We start from the raw sequence: 27,434 nt of genomic DNA on the forward strand, positions 1-27,434 counted from the left end.
GTCAGAACTTTATCAACAAGTATGAATCATCACGATTCAGGTCTCCATGTGGCTTTACTTGTAAGCGATCCTGTGCCCTTTAGCCACTCTTTCACCTCCTGTAATGTTTTGTTGCTCACATACCAAACAAAATAAGCTAGTGCAGGCGAGCTAATGGCAACAAGCAACCTTTGGACCTGTTCTGATGGAGTGAAATCCTATTATGTGTGGTGGATCTCTCAGAGCAGCCGTAGTCATGACCACACAGCCGGTAAATCCAAAGCCCTGCACTCCTTGGAGCCTTCAAAGTCGTCCTGCTGACAGCGTCAGAGCGAAGAAGTGAGGGTGTAGGTGGAGAAGGCAGAAAGATCGAATGGGAATGGCAAAAATATATAGAAAAAGCAAAATAAGTCCTTGCTCGGGCTGTTGCCCATGGCTGAGCTTGTGTTATTAAACTTCTGCAGACCGATGTGATGAAAAACCAGAGCAAAAAATGAAATAAATCATTTCCCCATCTTTGATCCATGAAAAAAAGCATTTTACCACTCTCCAACCATTCTTGACTTGGGTATGTAATCCAAAATGTGGGGCTCATGATGCTACAGGTCTGGGTGTGAGGGTCTCCGGTGTCCGTCCTTAGTGGCAGGGGTCAAAGTTCTGCTCGGTGAGCCCTCCGTGGAGCTCCACTGTCTCCTGCGACCAGGACATGACGTCACCAATGAGGTGGCCTCCGCAGGTCGCCTGCCCGTAGATCTCGTTGGGTGTCAGGACTCTAGACCAGAACTGGAGGTCAGATAACTCTCCCATGAAGGACTGAGTGACGTCGAAGCGGCCTCCCATCGTGTCCTGTGAAGACCAATGAGGGACATGTCAACACTGAAAATGTTGGATGTGACCTGTGAGCTTTCCAAGGTCATAAAACAAAGATTTGTAACTGTGTCCAGCCGACGGAAAACACTGATGCAATGTTTTTAGAATTCAAATTCAGTGGTCACACTTTAGAATAAAAGATCACAGTTCCTGTTCTAGTAGTAAAAAGACAAACACTGACTGTCAACTTTGATCTCTTGCATGAAAGTCAGATATACTAAATGCCGGCCAACCTTCTCGACCCCTTACTTTCAGCTACACAGAGGACACACTACTTTGTAGACTGGCACTAAATGCTGAAACTGGGTGTAAATGGGTGCAGAACAATCCAATATCGATGGAGTTCCTGACCCTGTTTTAATATATTGCATCTTAAAAGAGATGCATGGCTGTTTCATTAGAATAACTAGGATGCTTTTGCTAATTTATGCTGTGAACTTGAGGCAGGAGATCCCCTACCTAATCTCGACTTCTTCCATCGATTCCTGGAGCAGTTGTGTTACTTCGAGCTGACAGTTTGTAACTGACTTGACCAGCTGATGTCACAATGAGCCGACTGGCTGTTGAAAGAAGTGACGTGCCTTGCGTTCTAAAACCAGCCACTGGCAATTTATTTAGCTGAGTCACAGGCGAAGTCATCAGCCAGCTTGAGTTGAACGGAGATGGACCAGTTAACACCGCTGCAACTTTTCCCTGTGACATTTAAAAACTGTTCTGTCTTGTGACCATTCTTCAGTTTGAGTTCGGCTTTAGGGATACTGGGCTGATGTAACTGTACAAGAAAGATCTTTGTACTATTTAGACTATCACATATTTCTGGCCCAGAAATATTACATGGAGAATCATGTAATTTTTTTTTTTTGGTGGGAAGAGTCTCTTTATGTCCAGGCACAAATCTGCATCAGGAGACATGCTCATTCCATGAAATTTCGTGACCCCTAACTGCCATCTCTCACAGCTTCAGGAAAATGTCCAAACAAGAGGAACAGTACTGGATCTCTGTCAGGAAGCATGCTGTCTGTCTTACCTGCTCCTGGCCCAGGATGAAGGTCCCTCCTGGCTTGATGGGGTGCCAGGATGACAGGTTTTGTCCTGAGCCCTTCTTCACCCCATCCTGGTAGGCCTCCCAGACACCATCGCGCGTTGACCATGTGACACACACATGATGCCACTTCCCATCTGTCATGGTTATGGGCAGTGTAACCGCCTAAAACACACAGGTTGACAGACAGGTAGCACTTATTATGATTTATTTCTGAAAGTGCAAAAAGTTTCTGTGACGCTTTCACAAAGTTTAACTTTAAAGAAATGCTACAAAGTTTCAAAGTGGTGGATATTTCTCTGTCAACTTTACATTTTTAAAAACTCTTTACTTTTGTAATTTAAAAAAAAACTATATTATAATTTGTCACAAAGCTTAATATGCAGTGATTAAGTGAAAGAAAAAGCAAAAGCAGCGCAGGTTATACTTTCCAAACATCATTATGACATTGTGGAAACAAGTCTCAGTGTCAAACCTCTACTGGATGCTTTAGCTTCAGACAGCTTTACATGCAAGTGCTCACTAATGTAGGGAAAGTGGATTAGTTCAGTATGAGAATCTCCACTCTGCTCCTCCTCAAAAACTCGAGAAGGTTAATTAAAGACTGAGATTAATCTGCATTCTAAAGATCATTTCAACTGTGTCACTGATCAGTTTGATGACTGCCAAGAATGTGACGAGAAGAAAGCAAACATGACAGTTCCTCCCTCCTGGTAATGTCACTCCTGCAGACAATTAGGCCAATCAATTAGGATAATTAGATTAATTGCTTTGTTGATTTGTCTGCCGAGCTCATTGCTCACAGTACTGGGGCAAGGAAGGGAAAAAGACAAACATCTGTCTTCCGTTTAGGGTATCAGACTTTCAGAGAATGAAAGATTAGCAGGCTAATAGAATCATTGAATAATTTGTATGTCAAGAGTCTGTGTACAAGTTACCGTCTCGTTAAAGCATAAAGTGCCATTCAAACTGAGAGGTCCACAATTATCAGAAAATAAAATTAATGACACAAAAGGCTCAACGTCAGGAGGTTCTCAACCTTATGTGGGAGAAATGGCAAAAAGAAAACAGCTTATGATGCATATTCACAGATAAGCAACATGAGTGGGCAATTTAATTTTTAACAGGGAGGATGAACCCCATTTGTTTAATTTACGCATGGCTAATAAACAGACAAGAGGAATGGTATCCTCCATTCACCCGCTGAGTCTGAGCCATGACCTCCTTTAAAGGTCTGAGATTTACATGATTCCATGAATAGAAATGCTACATCTGAAATTTTTAAAATATTTAGTGTTAGTGTAAATTTACAACACTAATATAAGTGATTTATCACTTATACCTTTATACCCCACAATAGCTGTATTTACAGTCTATTGCATCTAAAGAAAGATACAGAACAGGGGTTCTCAAAGTGTAGCCTTCAGTCACTGATGGCCTTCAGAAAGATTTTGTGCAGCCCCTGAACATGACATGAAATGCGTGCATCATATTTTCATTATTTCACTACTTTAACTTTCAAGAGACAACATTTGATAAACTACTCGGCTACTGCGTCAAAACGGGACCCCATAAACATCCGTCATGTTAGGAATGACAACTTGTAGATGGCTAATGGTTGCATATCAGCTAGTGGCACCTCTTGAGTGTTGGAGGAATTGCAAAAAATCACAGCGGAAAAACCTTATAAATTCAGTGCTTCAGGAATTTAATATTAAAGACCATGATCAATAACAGATCAATCACATAGATTGTGATCATAGCAGGAATTGTCATGGCCAAAAATGCTACAACCTGTAGCCAAAATGGGTTTGATACCCTGACGGCACTGCCACAGCTGATTTCACTGTTTTCTCCTCTGCTTCTTTCTTCTCAAAATGTCCTTTTTTTTTTAGATATTTGTTGAGATTCTGTCTGGGCAACATCAAGTGAAACTCTGCAGACATAACCAGGTGGCTCTGGTCCCAACACGATGAAGGTCCAGGCCTTTTGACGATGCACTGTACACCTACTAAAGTTATGCTCAGACTTATAGGAGAAAATGTAAGCCGACCAAATCACAGTTGTAACATGGTGTTACTATATTCACCTCAGCCTCCACAGAGAGTTTCATCTTTGAGGAGGTGCAGGCCAGCTATGACGTAACCAGTGCCTACATGCATAGGCTCTCTAGCTATGCCATTGCATTTGCTCTTTTATATAGTAGTACCGACATAAATGGAAGCAGCTTTATGAGCAGATTTAGATATCCTGGCTGTCAGTACCCATTCTGTCAGAATGGCGCTTGCAATATGGATGTAAAAGGTGATTGGTTTGTCTTGCCCTTAAGTGTGTTAATTTCCTCCCCTGTCCTGCGTGCCACCACCAACTGACGAGTTCATCTGTTTAACCAGTGACTGAGACGGCGACATGACTCTGTAAATATTGTGCTCCTGACTCTGACCTCTGTCCTCCTTGTAGCTTTGACCTCCGTGGTGAGGTGATGCCGTCCTGTCAGTCTGAGTCACACCTCAATGTGTGATAGTCTCGGATGTGTGAGAACTGCAGAGTTACCTGAGGCCACTGGTCTCCTACAGCTCAGAGAAGCAGCGTTTTGACTGGAAAATCCCTCTATAAGAACTTCATAGAGAGTCCTAAGTCTTTAATCCTTTAATATACAGTCGTACCAGTGTTTTCTGCAGCAGAATCCACAGGGACCACCACACAAAGAGGAGCTATGTGTCAACTTAACATTGTCATTTGTAAAAACTTCAATAGAGTTTTAGTGCCTAAATCTGGGATTCTCAATGTTTTTTTGCCCCTTCCTTGACTCTTTAAGTAACTTTTTTATTGTATTGCTTTACCTTGTCGTTGATGAGCAGCTCCATGGGGTTGCTGCCCCACTCGATGAGCACCAGCTCATTGGCTTGTCCAGGTACGGCGTAGGAGAAGGGCGTGCCGAGGCCAGGACCCGATCCCGGCTTCAGCCACAGGCAGATTGTTAGGGCAAAGAGCTCGTTGACCACCGACCGCTTCATCCTGCCGTACATGTAGTTGGTCCTCATGGGGAAGTCGAGCAGGAAAGCGGTGGGACTCTTCAGCTTCTTGTGGTTTCCTGGTGAGACGGAGAGATACAGATTCACTTTGTGAAGCAGGCTTACATAAGGTGATATTCACGACCTCTGATGTGGAAATTTTCTGAAAGCTCTGAGATGACAAGCTCTGTGTTTATGTTTGCTAACGTTTTCAGAAATGGCGGGCTGGGTGGATGGTAAGTTAATATATTGTAATTTAATTTCTATAGAGTGTTTCTTTGTAATTCTATATATGTCTGAGGAAAATGTTGATATTCTTAAGTGCCTCATCTTTTCATTGTGCCTTTGCAAACCCGGCATTATGGGCTGCCCACGCCAAGGACTATAACTATAACAAATATAGTTCTTTATTACATGGCTTTGTTAAATACTCCCTTCTGATTGGTAAGTTACAGCAGTCTAAGGTCTGTTATTTATGTATAACAGACCATTGTTATGAAGAACAGACTATTGCTATGGACACAGTTCTGATCATAAACTGCTGAGGAACAAGAAAATCATTGTTAAATCACTAAAATCATTTTAAAATTATGAAAATTTAAAATAGTATGTTTTGTAAAGTTATTGATATGTTTTGGCACATAACCATGTAACAAGCAGGATAATGTTCAGTGAGCAGGTCGTTATTATGAAATAAACCCCTTCAGATTGATTCAAGACCATGAATAATTTCCTGAACTTTAGGTTATCTGGTATCATTTGGATATGACATTTTTACAATGGTCGGTCAAAATAAACCACATTCGACAGTATAATGTCATGTTAACACAAAGCTAAACAAACTTTAAGTTTGATAATGTCAAGTAGCCACGAGAAAGACAAAACAAACAATGTGTGTGTGTGTGTGTACCATGGTCACTGTTGCCGTGGTGCAGTTGGCTGAGCACTGTTTCCAGCTTGCTGTGCCCTGTGCCTTTGCTGCTGAAGGGCAGCCGCCGTGGCTGATGATCGTTACCGTGGTGGTTGTCATGGTGGTCGTTGCCGTGGTGATTATCATGGTGATCATCGTGGTGGTCATCGTGGTGGTCATCGTGGTGGTCATCATGGTGTACAGGTCCGTGGTGATAGCTGTGGTGATCATCATGGTAACCATAGTGATCATCATGGTGGTCATAGTGGTGGTCATTGTGGTGGTCATCGTGGTGGTCATTGTGGTGGTCATTGCCGTGGTCATCGTGGTGGTCATCGTGGTGGTCATTGTGGTGGTCATCATGATGGTCATCGTGGTGGCCATCATGGTGGTCATCATGGTGGATGCTGCGATGGCCACCATAATGACCATGATGCCGGCTGTGGTGCCAGTCGTAGTGGTGGTCGTGATGGCGATTGTGGTGGTTGCCGCGATGGTTGTACCTGTAGCTACCATGGTGGCTGTTATGATGACTGTCGTGATGGTTGTCATGGTGGCCAGTACCATGGTGGTCATCATGGTGGTTGTCATGGTGGCCGTTGCCATGGTGGTCATCGTGATGGTCATCATGGTGGCCATTGCCATGGTGGTCATCGTGATGGTCATTGTAGTGGCTGCTGCCATGGTGGTCATCATGGTGGTCATCATGGTGATCACCATGGTGGTCGTTATGGTGACCGTAATCATGGTGATCCCTGTAGTAGCTGTGCAGCTGCTCCTCTAGAGAAGTGATCTTGCGTTGGAGGAGTTCTCTCAGGGAACTGGAGTACGAGCTGGAGGAGTTCCTGGCCTGCAGAAACATAAAGACATCAGTCAGAACGTTGGACAGTGAACAACAAAGGACCCCAACTTTAAACTGTACGATTTGAATATTATAAAATAAACCAAACAATAACTTTAGTCATCTCTATTTTCACTGGCCACACAATGAAACGACTGAAATGCAGCTTTTTGAGATATACTTTTTGGAAAATTATGGTTTATCTAATGCCAGTGGCAGACATACTCATGTATTTGTTTACCAGATGGATCTTCAATAGAGGGTTTGTGGCCTCTTGGAAGTCCTCAGAATTACTACGGGGGTCCCCCAAATTCTTGTTCGATTTTTCTTAAGTTACAATAAATACATATTAACATGAAGCTAACATTATAAGCAAACATAAATTGGCCTATTTAAAAAACAACATTTAATTTACACAAGATTGTCAAAAGGCTACACATGAATCCTTGTGCCATCAGGTGAGCTAGCTAACCTACTACATCACTATTAACAACGTAGCATTGAAACAAAAATCATCAGCCAAGATAGAACTAGAACTAACATGAAAAACCCATTAATGACATGTATAAGGAAAAATCTAATAAAAAGACATTGGATTTGAAAGAGAGTAGACAGACCATTGGACACTTGGACCACAACAAATTAGACAGATTAAATATAGATATTCCTTCAAGAAGTCACTTAAGCTAAAATTGATGAATCACATGTAAAGTTTGTTAAGACAGTTCTGGAACATTTTTGTTCATTTTATTTTTTTTTAATTGGTGCAGTGAGTTTGTGACATTTTTTTCCCCTTTTTTTATTGTCTTAATTTTGTGTTGATACTGAATTCTATTGTCTCATTGCACTTTGTGGGAGTGAAAAAGTAAAGAATAAAGAAATAAAGATCCTTTTCTGTGCACAGAATTTCATCAGGTTATTTTACAAGACAAAAACAGACACCGTTTTAGTTTTATTATATGTATTATTGTAGTATATTTATTATATTATATTATAGTTTCATTTTATTCTTATATATTTTATTTTTTCATCAGTTTTTCTCTGTATGAGGTTATTTATTGTTTCATGTTCATACTGTAGGCCTATTCTACCATGATGTGATAATATATGATACTCGTTCAATTCAATGTGTGTATTGTGACCTGATTGGTCCACGCAGGTTAATCAACCTATTTAAAATGGACCTTTGTCTTGTAAAATAACCTGATAAAAGTCTTTGTATTGAAATGTTATTAAATATCTTTGACTGCAGATAAAGAAGACAATGTGCAGACAATGTGCAGGAGTTTTTTGTTCTGGATTGGTGGCCTTTTCCTATGTACCTGTCATTCTACAGATGTGCAAAGGTTCTGCTCTTTGCCATTTCAGCATCCTAAAAGTGATGTGACATCTGAGCAAACTTGATGTTCAGTTGAAGATGTGAGACAGACCTCCGGCATGAGTGGACCATTAGATGGGATTGTTTTGTTAACTGGTGCTTTTTTAAAGTCCAGAATGAACTTTCAGACTTCAAACTGTCAGATTTTCCAAGCTCTGAGCATGAAGAAAATTACTAAACTGAAAAATCACCAAAGAGTCAGCAGTTTCCAGTAAATTCAGTGATATGCCATGAATAAGAATTATGATATGACATTTAAAGTTGCAGGTGAACAGTTTCCGCCCCTCCCCTCAAGCCCTCTATCCTACTCTCCCTCGCTCATCCTCGCCTTCCTCACCAGCAAATCCGGCTTTGTTCCCTGCCAGCGCACGCCACGATTAATAGCCTCGTCAGGGAGGATGAAGCTAATTGAAGGTGAGGCTGGCTAGCGCCCCTCGGCGCTTGGCCAGAGGCTGGTGGCGTAGACATCCTGTTAGAGGAGGGAGTGACGGAAGGTAAATCCTGGCTTCTGTTTTGTCTCACACCTTCGAGTGAGATTGAAGGGGATTTCTGGCAACACTTTCCCTGCGCATGGCCTGAGACCACCTGCGCTGATAATGAGGCTTTCACAGGCCGGCGGGCAGCAGGGTTTTAGTCTCGCAATGTGACACCATACAGCATCATTAAGTGCTGTAACACAAGTGAGACAGCAGAGCCCACATGTATGGCATGTTTTAGGTGCCAGAACACAATCTATTCCACATTACCACATACGCTGCGATATCTTAAATTAGAAAAGAGCAAAACTCTGGGAGGGACAGAAGAAAAGCAAAAGCTCCCAGTGAGCGCTGGTGCCAGGGTTCCTGCAGCTTTTAAGAGTCAAATTCAAGCACTTTTCAAGTTTGCAACTGAAAAATTCATTTATACCACACAGCAATCAATGTATATTGTCACCTTGTTTACTTCAGCAGCTGTTCATATTAACTTTAATTGCATGTTTTGATCATGATTATTTATTATTTATTATTTTTTTAGGGGGTATATTCAAATTCAAGCGTATTCTTTTCTTCTTAAGTTTCTTCTTTTTTAGGTTCACACCAAAATAAATTTAAGTTAAAAAGTCCACAAGGAATGCTTCTCAAATGCCTGAATCCATGGTTCCTAACTTTTTTGGCTTGTGATACAAAGTTGACTTAGGCCTACTTGGCAGGTTTCCCCCATGGAAAGAGAGTCTTAATCTCTATGCGATTAAACAGGATGAATAAACACTAAATTAACAAGAGAAATGACAACACTTGTTAACTGATGATCTGGAGTTGTTTCTCAGGGAGGCTGGTACCCTCCCTCTTCTTCCTTTACGCCCCTGTCCTCCTCTAAGCTTCACTTGTCTCTCTCCATCATGTGACAAACACATGGACACAGGGGTTGTTTAATGTCAGGGGTGATGGCTAATCAACTTAGAGCAGCTTCCTGTTTGAGATCAGGCTTGGCAACTGATATCCAGGAGGGCGATCGAGAGCCGGAACGGCTCAGAGACGACTGACAAACAGCTGTGATATTAGCTTTGTAAGTGGTGTGTGTCTGATAATGACTGGTGGGTGCTTCTTAATGCATGTGTGTGTGTGAGTATCCCCTCAAGTTTTTGAATCTTACTTAAAATTGTCTGTGTTTATCCCAGAACTCTGGATATGCCACTATCAGTAACACCACCTCAAATTTAAAATATGTATTGATTATTAAATATGTTCTTTTAATGTAGTGAAAACATACAGTATACAATGGGCTACCATGTCTTCATGACACACATCCTTCTTACAGCATTTTGGCAGCAGACATCGCTGGCAGCTGATTCGCCGGCTGAGCTCGTGACCTCTGATGACGCAAGATGTGACCCCAATTAAGTCAAACCTTTGATAGGCTTCCGCCTCCCTGCAGACTGTTCAGCCTTTCTTTGCACATTACTAGGCATTTTAAAATGTTTGCATAGTGCAGAAGGCATAAGTCCTCCTGCAGGAGCTCTTACAGAATATTTACCCTTTTAACCTGAAACATCAGAGCTTTAATTACAGCCATATGAATATAGATAGGAGACAGTGCTGTGCCCTGCAGTGTTTTAGAATAGTAAAGAGATGAAACTCTTGGATTTAGTTCCTATAAAATGTAAAAGCTTCTGTAGGAGTCTGTTTGGATTGCTTAACTTGAGAAAGACCAGAACCTTGTGAACTTATGTATGCATGTAATAAAAGGCTTTGAATAGATTACATCATAAGTTAAATCAGCTAACAATAAGCATTACCTTGCTTTGGACCTTTGATGACTGATGTACTCTTGCTTAAAAAACTTACTACATACTTCAACTCTCTCTGGTCTCTTACTTTTTTTTAGTAGGTGTCGTAATTTATAGCCCAAATGCCAAAAAGTTGGGTAGTTGTGTAAATCATGAATAAAAAAACAGAATGCAGTAATCTGCGAATTAATTTCGACTTGTATTCAATTGAATACAGTACAAAGACAAGACACATAATGTTCAAACTGATAAGCTTATTTTTTCTCATGAATTTGATGTCTGAAACATGTTCCCAAAAATTTGGGACAGGGACAAAAAAAGACCCCGAACATTACACAGGTAAACAGGTAAACTGGTAACAGGTGACAGTATCATGATTTGGTATGAATGGGGCATCCCTGAAAGGCTGAGTTGTCTCACAGCATGGATGGGGTGAGGTTCACTACTTTGTGAAAAACTGTGTGTGCAAATAGTCCAACAATGTAAGAACAACATTTCTGGACACAAAACTGCAGAAATTTTGGGATTTCACCATCTACAATCCATAATCGCTTTCTCTGCATCTACAAAAAAGTTAAGACTCCAGATTGTTTTCACTAATCACAGACGTTGTCATCTTCAGGTTAAAGAGGAAAAGGACAGCGGCTGTGATGGTATGGGGGTGTGTTAGTTCCCATGGCATCATGGGTAACTGTTACATCTGTGAAAACCCCATTAATGCTTAAAGGTATGTACAGGTTTTAGAGCAACATATGCTGCCATCCAGACGTCTTTTTCAGAGACGTCCCTGCTTATTTCAGTGAGACGACACATTCTGCATGTTACAACAGTGTGGTTTCGTAGTAAATGAGTTCAGGAACTAGACTGACCTGCCTGCAGTCCGGACCTGTCTACGACTGAAAATGTGTATTTAACTGAATACAGAATTTTTGCAAATCATCTTATTTACGTTTTACACTTCATCCCAACTCTTTTGGAACTGGAGTTGTATTTTGGCTCTAATGTTGCCTATACTAGCATCACTTATTATTCTATTTTGATTCACATAGCTCGCACATTTTATATCCAATAGTACAGTTTGTTTGCATTTAAAATTACAGTGCTGCACTTTTTTAGTGGTTTATTCCTGCTGAAGGAGGCCATAAATTCCCTTTTCTGAGTGTGCACTGCAGATTTTTGCACTCACCTGCAGGTTCTCCAGCCTCTCTTTCAGTGTCTGCAGCGTTTTGCCCGTCTGTTCAGGGGAGAAGGAGCTGTGTTTTCCATACGATGAGCCCTTCCTGTGGTGGTTGTCTGACCTGTGGCTGCCATGTGAGTAGTGGTGATCGTTGCTGTGATACGCCGAAGGCCCATGGTGTGATGACGATGATGACGCATGGTGGCCGTTGTGCTGCCCGTGGTGGTCATCATGGTGGTTGTCGTGATGGGTATCGTGATGGTTGTCATGGTGATTGTCGTGGTGGTTGTCATGGTGACCGATGCTATGGTGACCACCGAAGCCCTCGCACAAGGTAAGCTTGGCGGTCAGCTCTCTGATGGTCTCCCGCTGGTCCAGGATGGTCTCCTTTTGCCTCACAAGGCTCTCGCGCAGGTGCAAGATGGTGGCTTTGGCCTCATCGGACATCATGCCTCGCCGGTTACCAGCATTGTGCCCATTACTGCTGCTTTGTCCGTGGGGCACGCTGGGTGGAGAAAAGCAGCTGGGGTCTGCATCTGGGGGGATGGGAGTGCAGACAAATTTGGGGCTAATGCCATAATCATGTTCTATTCCAGGCAAACTGCCTGCTGCTGCTGCACATGAGAGAAAGTAATAAAAAATGAGAGAACGTAGGGGGAAGAGGGGGAGGATGAACCCCAGAGAGGCTCCAACCCATTGCTGGTGCCTTGCAGACAAAGGCATGAGGCTCAGAGGACTGACGTCTCTGGCCATATTTGGCCTGAGTCAAAGTTATTCCCTGACAAATGACAGTCCTCCCGGGCCTTAGTTTTGTTGTGACGAACACCATGAATGGAGTTCATATGTGCTGGATTGAAAGGTCTTCAGGCAAAACATGTCAATAATGAAACTGCAGATGAAATCTCTTTCCAGACAGCATAAATCCCTTTCAGAGAAAGTGCACAAACCTCAAGGCAGTGTTCCAAAAGCACACAAAGGCTGCTGCCAGCCTCTTTAGCTGTTTGCCTTCAGGACGACCCTGCGGTATCACGCAAGATATCTCGGCTCCCTGGCAAGTTATCAACCTGTCAAAGCTGGGCTGATGTATCCTGATAGGTCCTTCTGCTGTCTCAGGGGAAGAGGTGCTGGGCCACTGCCAGCCAGGTGATCCCTCTTGGCCCTGAGGACCTTCTGTGTTCGACAGCCAAAAGTAATCCCTTTAACTTCGGCTTCTGAGATCACACAGTGCTCATGACCTACAGGACAGAGAGAGAAAAAAAGATAAAAACCAAGATACACAAAACAAATTAAAAAAGGGGCTACAATGGAAAATAAATGACTAACTGGAACAATGATTGATTGTGTTTCAAAGTGATGGAGTACATTGATGTTAGTGGATGTAACTTGTGGTTTGAAGCATGAATAAATTACATTGCAATCAAATAGAAGAACAAAACAAAGCTAGAGAAACATCAGATAAATCGTTGTAAAGATGTGGCTACCTTGCACTGAAGGAAAGTGGACAGAATTAGATTTAAAGAAAGGGAATCTGGGTCACGATGGAATTAAGAGGATATAAACACTTACACGTATAAATAGATGTATGCCTATAGTCGTGTACATGGATACAAATATGTTTACACAGATAACAGGAGGATAGTGCGTAAGTGACGGGTGATCTACATCATAAACAATTCATCTCCAATTATCAAATCGCGCCTTCAGTCCGTCAGCATTTCCTGTCTGCACTGAACCGTCAGACCGCAGTGACGCCAGCAGGCAGGTAAACAGCAGGGAGGCCGGCGGGGGGTCGTCAAGACTGCAGCAGGCCACAGTGTAATAAGATTACAGCCAATTAATCTGCCCCCTAAACCACAGCCCAGCAATTCACATAATGAAAGCTGGTTTTCATTTGAAACACGGGCGGGCCTGCGGAGTCCAGTCACTCACACCAGGGCCTCATGAATCAGTGTCAGCGCTCGCCCGCCCTCGGACAGCATGTTTATTGGCTATTTACAGAAAGTACCGTGAGGGGAGACGGAGTCAGAGTGTGGAGGAAGGATCCCAGCAAGTATTTTGATTTTGTTCCTGTCAGACAGCCTTTTCTGACAGTTATAGAAGCCCAACATCGTTCTCTCCAAACCAACCAAACTCCACAGAGAAAATCAGTAATGTCACTTTGCAAATCAGAGGAATTGCTGGTCTACCACAGCCTCCATGTTAGTTTTTTTTATGGCTATAATTTATAGAAAAGCTGAGGATATGACAGTAAAGGGGGGAGAGAGAGTAGGGGAATGGTGCGCAGCAAAGGGCCACAGGTGGGAGTCAAACCCTCGGACTCTGCAGAGGACTCAGAACGCTCTACCAACTGAGCTACCAGGCGACCTCCATGTTAGTTTTTTGTGTTATTTTGTGACTTTGGTGAATAGAAATTCTCCTTTTGAAAAACAAAAGCCACCAACAAACAGAACAATCCAGCAGTAGACCAGCAACTCCTGTCTTCTGCAAAATAAAATGATGGCGACAAACTGCTTACCTACATGACATCATACTCACTGCCTGCCATCTACCCAGCACAGTGAAAATCAGGAAAGAGAACACTTCTGCAAAGTGCCAGACGCCATCAAAGGTGAGAATTTGCCCACTCAAGTCCGGGTCAAGTCAAGCAGACCCCTGTCTGACTTTCTGTGCCAAAATTCTTTGGTTTTGCTGTTGCATCAGCAGTCTGGGTTTGATGATTTCAGACTAACTTTCAGGTAAAGAGGCTGGATGTGGACGTCCTGCCATGATCGTGAGGTTGCGAGGCTGAGTGTGTTGTGTGATAAAACTGCACAGTCCAAGGCACACCTCACATCACGCATCATGCTGTTTAATCAGCATCTCTATATGCCACACCTGTCGGGTGGATGGCTTATCTTGGCAAGGGAGAAGTGTTCACTGACACGGATGTTTTTGTTGAGTGTAGTTTTCCTCACCAGCTGTATTTAGTCAAAAATGTTTCCCAACATATTTCCATTCTAATTTGTGAAGGTTTCCTGACAATGTACAATATAAACTAATATAAATGTGTCGGTGGGAAGAGTAGATACACAACCTTCATATTTCAGCCAAGGAAATCAACTTTTTTGTTCACCAGTTTTATACAATTTACTGGAGGAAATTTTAGATCGGGGTGGGCAACACTACAGCTAGACAACATTTCTTTCTCATTTAAGTGAGCAGATCTAATCTATTTGAATGTTTTTCTGTTGAAGAGAAGAGAACAAATTTCGTATTTTGAGTGAAACTGCTAGAAACCTCAAAACCCTTCCATCTGTGTCACAGTGTGTCTTCGGCATGTTGGGTCAGCCAGAGAGCAAGATGCAACGCCAAGAAGTTTCAGAACACACAGGATGCTCTTCCCTCTAAGCTTCTTATCTCTACAGCCTATCACCAGTTCAAGCAGCCACAGCACACAGCCTCAGGTAAAGCACGGTGTCTGACAACATTGTTTGCAAACAGTTTCAAACTTCGCTTCGTAGTTGAAGTGATGGTTTGACATTAGTTTCTTGCCGAGCATTAAATCAGAAGATTGATACCACCTCTGATGTTTGTATGTTAACTGCTAGCTTAGCTTAGCATAAAGACAGGAAACAAGGGAAAACAGCTAGTTTAGCTCTGAACAAAGGTAACATAATCTGCCTACAAGCACCTGCATGTTTTCCTAATCTAAATGCTATATCTTGTCTTGACGTTGATGGTTAAATGTTTTGGGTCTTCCTGTGTTACCAGCAGATATCTGGATAACAGACAACAGGTGTCCGGACCAAGACTTTCACTTCTGCACACCTCCAATTAGCAAGTTAGGAGCTGGAGGCTGATCTCTACAAACAGATATCTGATTATGAATGCAGATTCATTTAGAAAAAGCTAATAAAAAGCTAAATCTAGGTTCCAAGATTGCATTTGTGTACCATGTACTTTTAGCTGCATGGAAAAAACGAAAAAGTTGAGAAAACTCAAAATTTAAATGCAACAGACTGCAATGATTTTTGAGTTTTGAGCCAAACTTTTTAGAAGAAGTTAACTATTTTTTTTCATTTAGGCATGACAACTTGTTACTTCCTGTTTGAGATTTATCTTTACAGATAGCACACCTCACAATTGTGAGGAAGGAGCTTTAATATAAGACAACCACTACAACAAATGTAATCAATCAATGCACTAAATGGAGGAGTGTATATAAAGCACCCCGCTGCTAATGGTAGATTCTGACATTTTCTACTTTTGGCTGATGATCAGATCATTAACATTTTCAAAATGTAGCTGACATTTACATCATCATGGGATGCTAAAAGTTTAAGTCTGTGTCAGACACTGCCAGGTGCATCAGTGCTGATTTCTTAACCATTTGTGAATAATAAATATATGTTTTTGTGTTTTTCAAAGTCAGTGCACTGAGTGCAGTTTAATGAGGTGCTCAGAGGTGTGCAAGCAGCCAACAGATGAGGGCCTTAATCTGACAGTGAGCCCCACTGTCTGATACTTAAAGACAACATTAGAGGAGATTTAGGAGACATGATACTTCACTGAGGCACGAGGCTTCACGCATGAGCCCACAGAGCATCACTTCATGTGCAGCATGAACGAGGCCAACCATCCTGAGCGTTTCCTTTTTTTTGAGACAAAAGACAACTGTAAATAAACCTTAAAAGATTTACCCTCCCAGCCATATATTGTCCTCTACGCACCATTGCTATCTGGCTATTGTTAGACATTATGGCGCTAAAATATTGCCATAACTTTAATAACTTTTGGTGCTAAATATTCAGTATGTTATTCATTGTTTTATCTGTGTGGCAAAATACATTCTGAGTGGATATACAGAGATAATGAACTGCTTACATATTAATAAAATGCATATAATGTTAATAAAATGTATTCATGTGTGAAAAAAATACACAACGGCCCTACATCAGGTTGAGTTATACACTTCTGCTCATGCTTCCCTCAGCGCAGGGCAGAACGGACCACAGGAACACGTCTTCCTGCCTCTTCTCCTCCCCTCAAGGGTGACAGACTAATAGGATTGGTTGGATTTAATGCTGTTTAACGAGGGATTGGCTGCAGGGTCCCGGTTCTGCCAGAGGAACTTGCCCTCCCACCCACAAAGTCAAAGCCATTGTTGTCACATGTGTCGCTGCAGAAGAAGAACGTGTACGTGACGTGAAGCAGTTGATCATTATGAGGCAATCAACAGCAAATATGAACATTATTTTCATTAGAAGTTTGCAGGTTTTCCTTCAGGTTATATTATGTTAAATAATCTGTATAAATGTAATGCTACAATAATTATTTTACAGTGTTAAAGATTAAATATTTCACTGAGAAACATTTGGAGATGAAAAGCGTTGACTGGCCTCACAAAGTTCATATCTGTCATACTGTTAATTGACTCTTAGTTTAAATGAACACATTGTTTTCATGCAAAAGCTCTAAACTTCACAACTGATGTACGCGTGAGTTTGTGTATGTCTGCCCATGTAAACGTGTATACATCGTGTCTGCACATGTGCTGGTCGAGCCAATCCCAGCCTCAGGCGCAGGTCAATTATCCAGATTCACTGGATATATGTCCCACCATGTGGCTCGCAGCTTAAAGACACTCCACCTCCTCTTCCTGTGCGGGACCTGAGTTGACCTCTCTGCCTCACGCAACACATCACATGAGTCAACCTTAACTCCCTCCCTCCCTGTCAGGTGCTCCGGCTGGACGGTGTAGACGACGTGGAGGTGAGTCATGTCTGTCTGAACGTGACTCGCCACAACACAGAGCAGCCAACTGACACTTTGAGGTCTGATGGAGCGGGACGGTAGGTGCTGTGACGTCTTGTGTCAGAGCTGAAAGTCTTAACCCTTCTTTAAACACATTTAGGTGACAGCCTGGGGGAGCATCCCAACACCTGAATCTCCCAGATGATTAACCAGCACAGAAACTGATGTGACTTATTTGTTTTATGACCGGCACGTCTGTTTACTTCCTGTCTACTCTACAGGAATATTACATTTGCCTCCAACCTTAGTGATTTTTCACCCTGAAGTTATTTACTTCACCAGATTTGTATATATTGTTAATAATAGTGTTGAGATACTTGTTAGCGACATTAGCTAGTTACTCAGTGTAGAACCAGTGGTAGCCTGATTTTCACAGGTTAGCTATTGATTTTTAAATATTATGTATAAGGCTAACTGTGAAAAGTGAAGTAACAAACTTAAGAATGAAAAAGCGCTGTAAGGTGATCCCAAAGGTTGGAGGTGAAGGTGATGCTACTGTAGAGTTGACAGGAATTAAACAGATGTGCCATTTGTAAAAGCAGCTGTACATCACACTACATTGTGCAGGTAGAGAACTGTGTTTAAAAAAATCACTGCTTTTATTGAGGGAAGATCAGCAAAGAGTGCGTACATCAAAACCTTTATGAGATAACTTTGAGAGCACTGCAGCAAAAAGCGTCCAATCAGAGGGCTTAAAATTCTGTTGCCTTGCCTCCAGTGAGAGGGTGACATTCTGCAGAACATGTTGAATACATTTTTAATTATTAGATTAAATTTTGGAACGACTGAGCGACTAAAATGTCTGTGTTTTGTTCCCCACTGCATCAGTTAGAGATATGGAGTGGAAAATATTTGGACACAGCAGCTCCTGCCATATTTCCTCAACATTAAAAATGTTGACTTTTTACTTAGAAAAACACAATTTTTCTCTTCTTACAAGCAAACTATAACAATGCCCTATTCCTGTAGTAGCCAAAACACAACGACTGAGACAAAGGGGATATTCTACACTAACACTTTGAAAGAAAAGAGTTTTACCTACAGAAACTGAACCTTTACAAAGAAAAAAAAATCCAAAGGAAAAGTTTAAGAGTGAACTCTCAGCACCACTCTAACTTTTTTTCCTGACCTGTACATTTATTTAAACTTATTCAACCAATGAAACCTTCACTGGGATTAGTAATCTCTTGTTCTATAATATGCACATCTGCATAGGCAGTAATAACAAAGAATAACGACATGAGACTGACAACAACAGGCTTTGGTCACTTCTGCATATCAGGTTTATACAAAGAGATACAGAAGATAATTATAACAAAAAATAACAGCTTTATAGTACTGATGCTTAATGAATGCATAAAACATTTTTTTTTTGTTGTGTTATGCAAAATCAAATGCATTTATTTATGGGCAAGTTTAAGGCTTGTAAAAACACATTTTGTCCCTGTCTTTATTGTCCTCTCAGCAGTCTTTATATCTGTCAGACCATCCTGATTAAAAGCTACCATCTGGCTCGCTGCATTATAAACAAGCTATTTGAGTGCCGAAGCCTTTGTTAAATCTGACAAACTCTGAGTCATGTTCTGCACAGTAATATCTACACTTAATTAACACTTTCATGAATAAGTGGGTTCAGTCTCTTGCAAGGAGTTGTAGCTGCAAGAACTTTGCAGTTGTAACAACCTTTCATTTTGAGGACTTTTATTTCTCAGGAAATTTGATTGATTTAGGGAGGATTTTCAATCTAAAGGTGTTTTCCTTGCAAAGTCTTCATCTATAGTTACCAAGAACTTTAATTGTGCTGCCTTTTGATTTTGTTTGCTTATGAGGACTATTCATATTTTGTTAGGACTTTTAGCTGTGAAGAGTTTTAGTTAAAACGACCTTCAATTAAGTACTTTTGTGTTCTCTTGCATTACGTTTATGTTACCTTGCAATACTTTTGCATCACCTTGCAGTACTTTTCTTCTGCTGCTCCCAGCACAAAGCCCCATAATGGATCAGCTGACTGAATTTTACTTGATATTACTGGACAGGTAGTCCCTATGCTGACATAGCACTACTGCTCTATTAATAGACATGGTTATAGTGCAGGTAAATTTTCTTAAGTCACGGGGTCTCTGGAAGAAAACAGGAGGTGTCAGTAATCAGCAGATTGCTGATATTAAAAATATCTTGCCGTGACCCTTTGGGGGCTCCGTATTTAAAAGGTTGTTTTGTCACGAGAAATTCTAACTGGGGAGACTTTTGCTTACGACTTTGAGTTGTGTTAGTCACATAGTTTAAGTTGTGAGGAAATTCAATTGAAAGGCATTAAAGTTTTGCTTACAGCAACTTTCAGTTGTGATTCAAACTTTCTTTTCTGAGTACTTTTAGTTTTTGAGGATGTTTCACTGTGAGGATCTGTTAATTATACATTTAAATGCATACTATATTGAAAATATCTTATCATTGTTCAGGCCTTTGTCCATATGGAAAAAAGAGACATTCATTGAAAATGTCTCCACTTGTCTCCTGTAATCCATAATTATGACCTGGCCAGTGCAGTCAATCAAAGTTATGAGGGTGATGAAATATGACCGAATTTAAAACGTCCATATGCACCAATTCAGTCTGCTGATTTATGTCTTGGTGTCAAAGTTTCTGTTTCACATGGACGTCCTCTACTTTTCTGCCGTATAACAAAAAATTAATAATATTCTTACAAAAGACCCCACACTATGATCCAGGATAATGTCACAGCTTTTGTCATTGTCATCCTATTGATGTTATCCTCCCAAAATACATAGTACTATTTATATAGTGTAGTCACTGACAAAATATGAAAAGTAGGTTAATATAGTTGTGTTTACACAAGGTCAGAGTGCCTGTCACACAGAAGAAAAGCTGACTTGCTCACCACTGCAGCGACTGTTGCTTCTCTCTGATGGCAACCTTCAACTGTCTCACTCAGCTGAGAAAACTCTGGCTCCCAGCGCTCTTACATCACAGACAGAAGAGCGTCCAACAGACGGGTCTTTGTCTTCACACCAGAAGCATGTAACTTAGTTGCGTTCAGCCTCTGAAGCTTGAAACAAAGTTAGCCGACAGGCTGTAGTGAGGAAGCAGAGCTAAGAAAACAACACTGTTGACAACAATAAGACCTGCACAAGTGAAAGGAATAAACTGATAATGTTCTGATAAAAAAAGGTCTAACAAGAGAATAAGACTTTGAGATGCAACACTGCAATGAACAGCAGCAACAGTTTCAGAAGGATTTTAAACCGTGGTGTTATTGGGCTCAGTGATTGATGACTGTCAGCCATCAGCCACAAAGACAAACCACGATCTTTTCCTAAACCTAAGGAAGTAGTTTTGCTGCCTCAACCAACCCAAACTGCAACTGAAAACTTAAATTAATAAGTTTTTTAAAAAATGGCGGATTAAAGGATCTCAAAAGGAAAGCAGGCCCTCTATTGTCCCTGTTTGTTTGTGTTGCGTGGACAATCGGCTAAAAATCCTGCCAACGAAACTGAGAAAATTAACTGGTACCAGAAGCGCACTGAGTCGACTTGAGCTGCAGTGAAAACACGGCACATTACTCCATGTTACTCCACCAAAATGTTCCAAGTGATTGTTTCTTTCACAGTGTTCGCACACCTAAGCAAATACATTGTATAAATGTTAAGTTGGAGTTATACTGATTTATTGACCTGCAAATAATACTGTACCATACCTCTGCTATCTCTAATAAGAGCTTATAACTGACAAACACCATCAAGGACGACAACAGCAGCTTCTTAGAAACAAACACAGACTGTTAAAGTGCCCCCTCACACACCAGTACTGTGCATAAAATAAAAAAACAAATATCTATCTGCCTTTCTGTCACTGCTAAATAGGCACCAGCTCGATTAAAATCCACTGAAAAGGGCTAAAGATGAGCCACTGGTTCCCTTTTTGAACCCGATCCCGCCTCACATTCATACAGAAACATATAATTACAGTTTAGAGCTGCCCGGGTCGACAGCCTTCTGCTGTGGAGCCGCTAAGTGCCACACGCGCTGAGTGGCTTCACTGCACCTTTGTGCTTTTTTTTTTAATTTAGTACATTTTGATGCCAGCGATTTAGTCTTTTGTAATTTTCACAAAAGTGTAGCACTTAAAACTGCATCTATTACCCTGAACAGATTGTCTCCAAAAGAAAAAAAAATGGTGAGAAATGGTCTGACATAATAAATGCTCAAATTTCACCTATTTATCTTTTTTATGTTAACATAGTAGCATAAGATAAAGACCTTCCAGAAGTTAAATGAAACAAGCACATCCTATATGCACAGAGTGATACAAAGCCAAAGTAATCTCTTTAAACAGATACTATATCTGCATATGAATGCAGATTCTGTAAGCAAGAGATACGATTTTGGTATAGGAAGCGTTCTGGTTTCCGTTTGTAGTCCGAGGACTAATAACTGATCATGTTTGAGGGGCTTCAGTTTCATGCAGGTACACATGTGGAGAGCAAAAGTGAGCAACATCTCAGATCTTGTCTGACAACAATTTTTGTTAGCTTTTAAAAAAATGATCTGCATACATGTGGATATATTGAATAGCCTTCAACTCCATTCTCACGTCTCAAGTTGCCGGTTAAACTGTGAACAATGACTGGTGTACGGAAGAGGAAGTGTTGGCCCCGATATACGCTCCAAAACATTGGCTAGCCGTTGCCCCCAGAGGCTTAACTCTTGTCAGATGATAGCCAATTGGTTCCGAGGTTGAAGGATACACTGGCTACCTTAACCTGTATGTGACGTCTACTAGGAGTATTCCAGGCAACTAATTTTCCTGACGATTAACCTGAAATTTTATTTTAGATGAGTCGACTGGTCTGAAAGAAAGAAAACACTCAGAAAACAGTTTACTAATTGATAATGTTCAAGATTATCCCAAAAACACAGCATGTATTAAGAGGCATTTCAAGCTGTTAATCACATTCATCTTTAAGCAAATGCAGCTGAATTGTGTGGCACTTTGCGCCCTGCTTTATGAACCCTGGACATTTTCATACAAAACGTGACAACTCACTAAATACGTTCACAGCGACAGAGCTGACGTTAGCTGCCAGACTGAGGCAGAGTGTGGCTAACGTTAGCACTGCTAGCACCAGCAGCCTGCTCTGCTTGCACACGTCTATGCTGAATGTCGCTTCAGTCAAGTCGTTATATGCCAGTTTGTTCTGACACAGCCTGATTTTCATTTTTTAGATCAAAATACTGCTAAACTCTGACATTAAAACTGTAGTGAGGGGTGACATGTTGCTGGTATGATTTTAATGTGACTATCAACAGATCATCATCAGTTCAGAACCGTGTGCATCACAGGTGAAAAATAGGTGAGACACTGAATCTCTAGATGAAGCGTTGCTGCAACCATGCAGGAGCCACGCTGCTCAGGCGGGCTGTGTGGCTGCTCTGACCTGTTCAGCCGTGCACCAAAATGAAAATCAGGAGGTTACGTGACGTACATTCGCTGCTTAGGTGAGCAGTGCATAAGTAACTCTACCTGTAACCCTAACCTCAACCAAGTGATTTATTCTGCGTACATTACATACAGATTTTGAGTTTAAAGGGACAGTTCACCCCCAAATTGCTACTTATCCATCTCGATAGTTTTGGGGTGAGTTGCAGAGTTTTGGAGAAATCAGCTATAGAGATGTCTTCCTTCTCTCAAATGTATTGGGACTAAATGGCACTCACCTTCCAACGCAAAAAAATGCCCAAAAAAGACATTTGAAAAATTCAACACCGGTGTCTCTTTTCAGAAATCATGACCTCGTTATTCAAGATAATTCACAGCCCTTGTTGTGAGCACTTTCTTATAAGAACTACTTTTTTTCCACTGCAGAAAGACAGTAGGTTTGACATGAAATTGAACACAACAAGGTCTGTGGATTATGTTGAGTAACCAGGTCATGATTTCAGTAAACAGACACTGCTTTTGAGTTTTTAAAATGTATTTTTTGGAGCGTTGAACACAACAAGACATTCAGTTCCATATCTCCAGAACTTGGCAACTCACACGAAAACCAACTAGATGGATAAATAGATCTAAAAAATAGAAACTATGTATTTTTGACTTTGGGGTGAACTGTCCCTTTAAGCTCATTTCACTAAATTTTATCACTATATCAATATTATTTATGCTCTATAAAAATGTACATTTTAACATAAACTACTAAGATTTCTACAGTTTAAATTTTACTTTGTCACAAAGTTAAGTACAAAGACAAAGTAGCGTTTCTGTATCTTAACATGTTCACAAAGCTGCCTCCAGCAGAACGTTCAAGGTTGTGAGAACAAGATTTATTCTTTCCCACGACAATATTAAGAGGGGAACTTGGGTGAAGTTGCTCCTAGGTGAACTCTGACCCCAGCTACTGGTTTGGGTGAGTCGCGGGTCATCGCCCTGCCCTCACCCAGAGTTCAAAACCCATGCTGAGTTGACGCAGGGATGGCCTCATCGGAGACCTCCCCTGCCCGGGGTCCCGCTCACCAAAGCCGGCCGGGAATACTTGCGATGCCTTGGAAAGCTCTCAGGCTCAAGTGCAAAGAGTGAAAGCACTAACAAACTAATGTGACAATACGCTGGCTTACAGACAGAGCTCACTGGAGGTGTTGGGCTGCACTGCAGGGAGCTCAGGTTTCTCTCTAAAGGTCGGGACCGTCCAGTGCAACAACAAGACTTTAATCAGATGTTATCAAAGCAGCAAACAAATGGTTAAATGTCAAGGGCATCAACAGCAAGAGAGACTTTTTGATTCAAGCCAATAACAAGGGACCTGTTGTAATGTTCTTTGGTTTGTATCGTTCTGTGAAGCGCTCTGTAACTTTACCGTAATAAGCCCTTCATGTGGAGTCAACTGTTCTCTCCTCTGTGCTATTTTATTCTGATTTTGTTTCGTCTGTGAAGCACTCGTGTGTTGCAGGGAAGCGTGATGACAAAGGCAAATAACAAATAAGAGTTCAGCTGTACAAGCTGATGCATATCAGGACAACAACAGATATTAAAATCTGAAGAACCAGACAGAAAATACTTAAAAGTAGCACTGAATGATGAACGTTATGTGATAATTTCTAGTCTGTAAAGGTGGACTATCTTTCTATCACCCAAGGATTTCAGTTATTCCTAAATCTTTAAAATAATACCAGCACTTGTCTTAATTCCTGGCTGTCAGTGACTTGGTGAGGGCCAGCGTCACGCTTGTCAAGAGGTGGATTTCTGATCCTAGTGGTGATGGATCTCTTCTCATTTTGTTTGGCTCCCGTAAGCTGTCTCTGGCCTCGCTGCGACTAATGAAGAGGAGTCAAACCAAGGTCTAAGTGCTGCACGTGGCCTGTAGCCCATCGGCACCGCACCGACCTCGGCCAGCCAAAGTCTCAGTGGGATGCACGGGAAGGGAACTGGAAAAGATACAAAGGCCACAACAACAGAAGACTCCCCTCTGCTGTGCGTCTGTTTGACGCATACTGCTGTAAAATAACCAAGCTGGTAGTGAAATTCAATTGACACAACAATTTATGAACTTAACCACAACAGTCTCTTTGCTTAACATGGACAATATCAACTATGACACAAATTTGACATGCGTGTCTTTGCGTATAGAATTTAAATATGATATAAGAGGATGTAAACATGTGAACTCAGCAGTTCAAACTCATAAGGCGATTGCATGAAGACCAAAGACAAGATGTCAAACACGTCAAGATCTTAGCCGCACGTGAACTAAAGCTCATCAAAACTGCACTGAATATTAGACGAGGCTGAAAGCGTGGCACATGCAGAGACGGGGGCGGGGACATGGTGGGGAGGGTGTGCAAGACAAAGGAAAACAAAGACGGCAAACTGCATTTGCAACAGATTTTCCAAGTAGATTTAGCTAGAAAAACTTTGGACCTGTTTGGGTGCTCCAACCAGCACATGAACGTGCAATAATTTCACATGAATAATAGCCTAATATTTCAAGATTTCAGTTCAAGTCTACACACATAAATCAACAGAAACAAGTCAGCTAATTTCAGAACAACTTAACAACTTTGCAAGGTTCTTAAAAGCAGTAAACCTGCTGCTCATTAAAGACTGATACGACATGTTAGTGCTGGTCGATATGGACATAAATCAAGTGTCATGATATTTTTTAACCAAATACATCAATATTGCAACAATATTGTGAGAATAACTATTAGTGCTTTTACAAAATTTTAACAGAATTAGATATTTGATAAATAATCATGAGGTAAGTTCAGAAAATTACATCACTTTACTGTAATGCAGCCTTTAAAACCAGGAGAAGGCAACACTTATGCCACATCGCACTGTAACGATATCCGAAATCTATCTGAAGTCTCATGTCACAGTATCACGATAATATTGATATATTACCAAACCCTGACAAGGAGCAGTTACTGAAATAACAGGCATTTTAATTGTATCATCACTTTTACAAAGAACTACAGAACTACAAATGCAAATAGGCACAACTAAATTCTGATTTCTGACATTTGGCTGAATCTATTTTCTCAAAAATATCTTAAGGTCCAGAGTTTAGCCATCATGTTCATTGATTTTATTAGTAGGTCTTTATTTCAGAGCAGGTTTAGATATTTTTTCTGTAGAAACTAGATCGCTGTGTTGCGTGTGCAGCTTATGATCGACTGTCAGCTCCGACGCTTTTAGAAAATCCTTAAAAGTGCCTTATATAACCAAATGAATCACACCTTCTATTTACAATATCAAAAAATTATGAGCAGGTGTCTCTAAAAACTGCAGATGAGTTGCACAAATCTAATATGAACATCTACTTCAGTCTGCGGGAGCTTTATTTACATCATCAGCGTCACTGTAAACAAACTACCTGAGATGTTCGAGCTCCAACTTTGTGTTCCAGCAAGACCTGATCGATCAGCTCACACAAGAGAATTTTAATTTTAAAAAACTCTTGGTACGACGTCCAAAATCACTGAGATTTAATCAAATAACAAATTAGTTTGCGAGGAAGAAACAAAAGTTTTCTTACCTGCCTGCAAGTTTGACGTCCCCAAGCTCGTTAGTCCATTCAGCGCACTGATCAGCTTGAGGAGGATTGGCTTCAGGTGGATAATTTTAACTCCCTCTCTCTCTTGCTCTCTCTCTCTCTCTCTCTCTCTCTCTCTCTCTCTTACACACACACAAACACACACACACCTCTACTGTATGTTTAATCAGACTGGCTGATACTCATTTTCTGAGTGACTTTTGTGAGCAACAAATTAGTTGTGTAAAAATGGAAATAAAAATGGAATGAATGATTTGCGAATCTTTCAATTTCTTTTGTAAATGTACACACATTTTGAATTTGATGGCTGTAACATGTTCCAAAAAAATTGGGACGGGGGCAAGAAAAGACTGGGAAAGTTCTGGAAGACTCAAAAAAACCCCACCTGTTTGGAACATTCAACATGTTAACAGGTTTATTGGTATTAACAGGTGACAGTATCATGATCGGATATTAAAAGGGAATCCTTGAAAGGCTCGCTTGTCCGCGAGCAGGGATGGGGCGAAGTTCACCACTTTGTGAAAGACTGAAAATAATCCAACAGTTTAAGAACAACGTTTCTCAACATACGGTTTCAAGGAATTTAAGGATTTTGCCATCTACAATCAATAATATCCCAAAAAGATTCAGAGAATCTGGAGAGATCTCTGCACGTAAGGGGCAAGGCCGAAAACCAAGCTTGAATGCCTGTGACCTTTGACCCCTGCATTAAAAACCTACATAATTCTATAAATAATACGGCCTTGGAGACACTTTGGAAAACTGTCGTCAGTAAACAGTTTGTCGCTTTATCTACTAATGGAAGTTAAGACATATAAACAGTAGTGATCTCAGTTCCCAGATGCTTACCTGATCTAAAATACTGTTTAAGCTTTCTCCAGTTTGTATTTTTGTAGTCTGTAAACACATTTCAGTGTCTTAAAGCACTCGCTGTGAAATCCCAGAGCTGGGTCAAACTCTATTTGAACTCATGCCAATCACGTTGGCATTTGACGTCCCTTTAATTGAAGATTAGGCTGAGCCTTTAGCTTTGACCCGGCCCACAACCACACCCACATATTTACAATTTTAAGGGATTCGCGGGGGGGCGGATG

At 41.1% G+C, this 27,434-nt stretch overlaps 1 protein-coding gene across 1 annotated transcript; it reads right to left on the minus strand.

Moving 5' to 3' along the window:
- LOC146313463 (uncharacterized) lies at positions 1 to 26,366 on the minus strand. The gene is made up of 6 exons (XM_084739791.1): positions 26,323 to 26,366; positions 11,487 to 12,712; positions 5,816 to 6,665; positions 4,735 to 4,985; positions 1,877 to 2,056; positions 1 to 825 (listed from the first exon to the last, which is right to left on the minus strand). Exons 2-6 carry the CDS (start codon positions 12,228 to 12,230, stop codon positions 616 to 618), a joined length of 2,235 nt encoding a protein of 744 aa, XP_084595917.1. The 5' UTR covers positions 12,231 to 12,712; positions 26,323 to 26,366; the 3' UTR covers positions 1 to 615.
- Between the last annotated feature and the right edge of the window lie 1,068 nt (positions 26,367 to 27,434).

This window comes from Lutjanus erythropterus, chromosome 16 (assembly GCF_056507025.1).
Source record: "Lutjanus erythropterus isolate fLutEry1 chromosome 16, fLutEry1.hap2, whole genome shotgun sequence".
NCBI classification, from domain to species: Eukaryota; Metazoa; Chordata; class Actinopteri; order Lutjaniformes; family Lutjanidae; genus Lutjanus; species Lutjanus erythropterus.

Bases quoted from the DNA above. Each gene is read 5' to 3' on its own strand.
- LOC146313463 (XM_084739791.1), bottom strand. From the start codon at position 12,230: ATGGCCAGAGACGTCAGTCCTCTGAGCCTCATGCCTTTGTCTGCAAGG. The intron at 4,986-5,815 runs GTACACACACAC...CCGTCTCACCAG, and splicing joins CCACGGCAACAGTGACCATG to GAAACCACAAGAAGCTGAAG. The intron at 2,057-4,734 runs GTAAAGCAATAC...TGTGTGTTTTAG, and splicing joins AGCTGCTCATCAACGACAAG to GCGGTTACACTGCCCATAAC.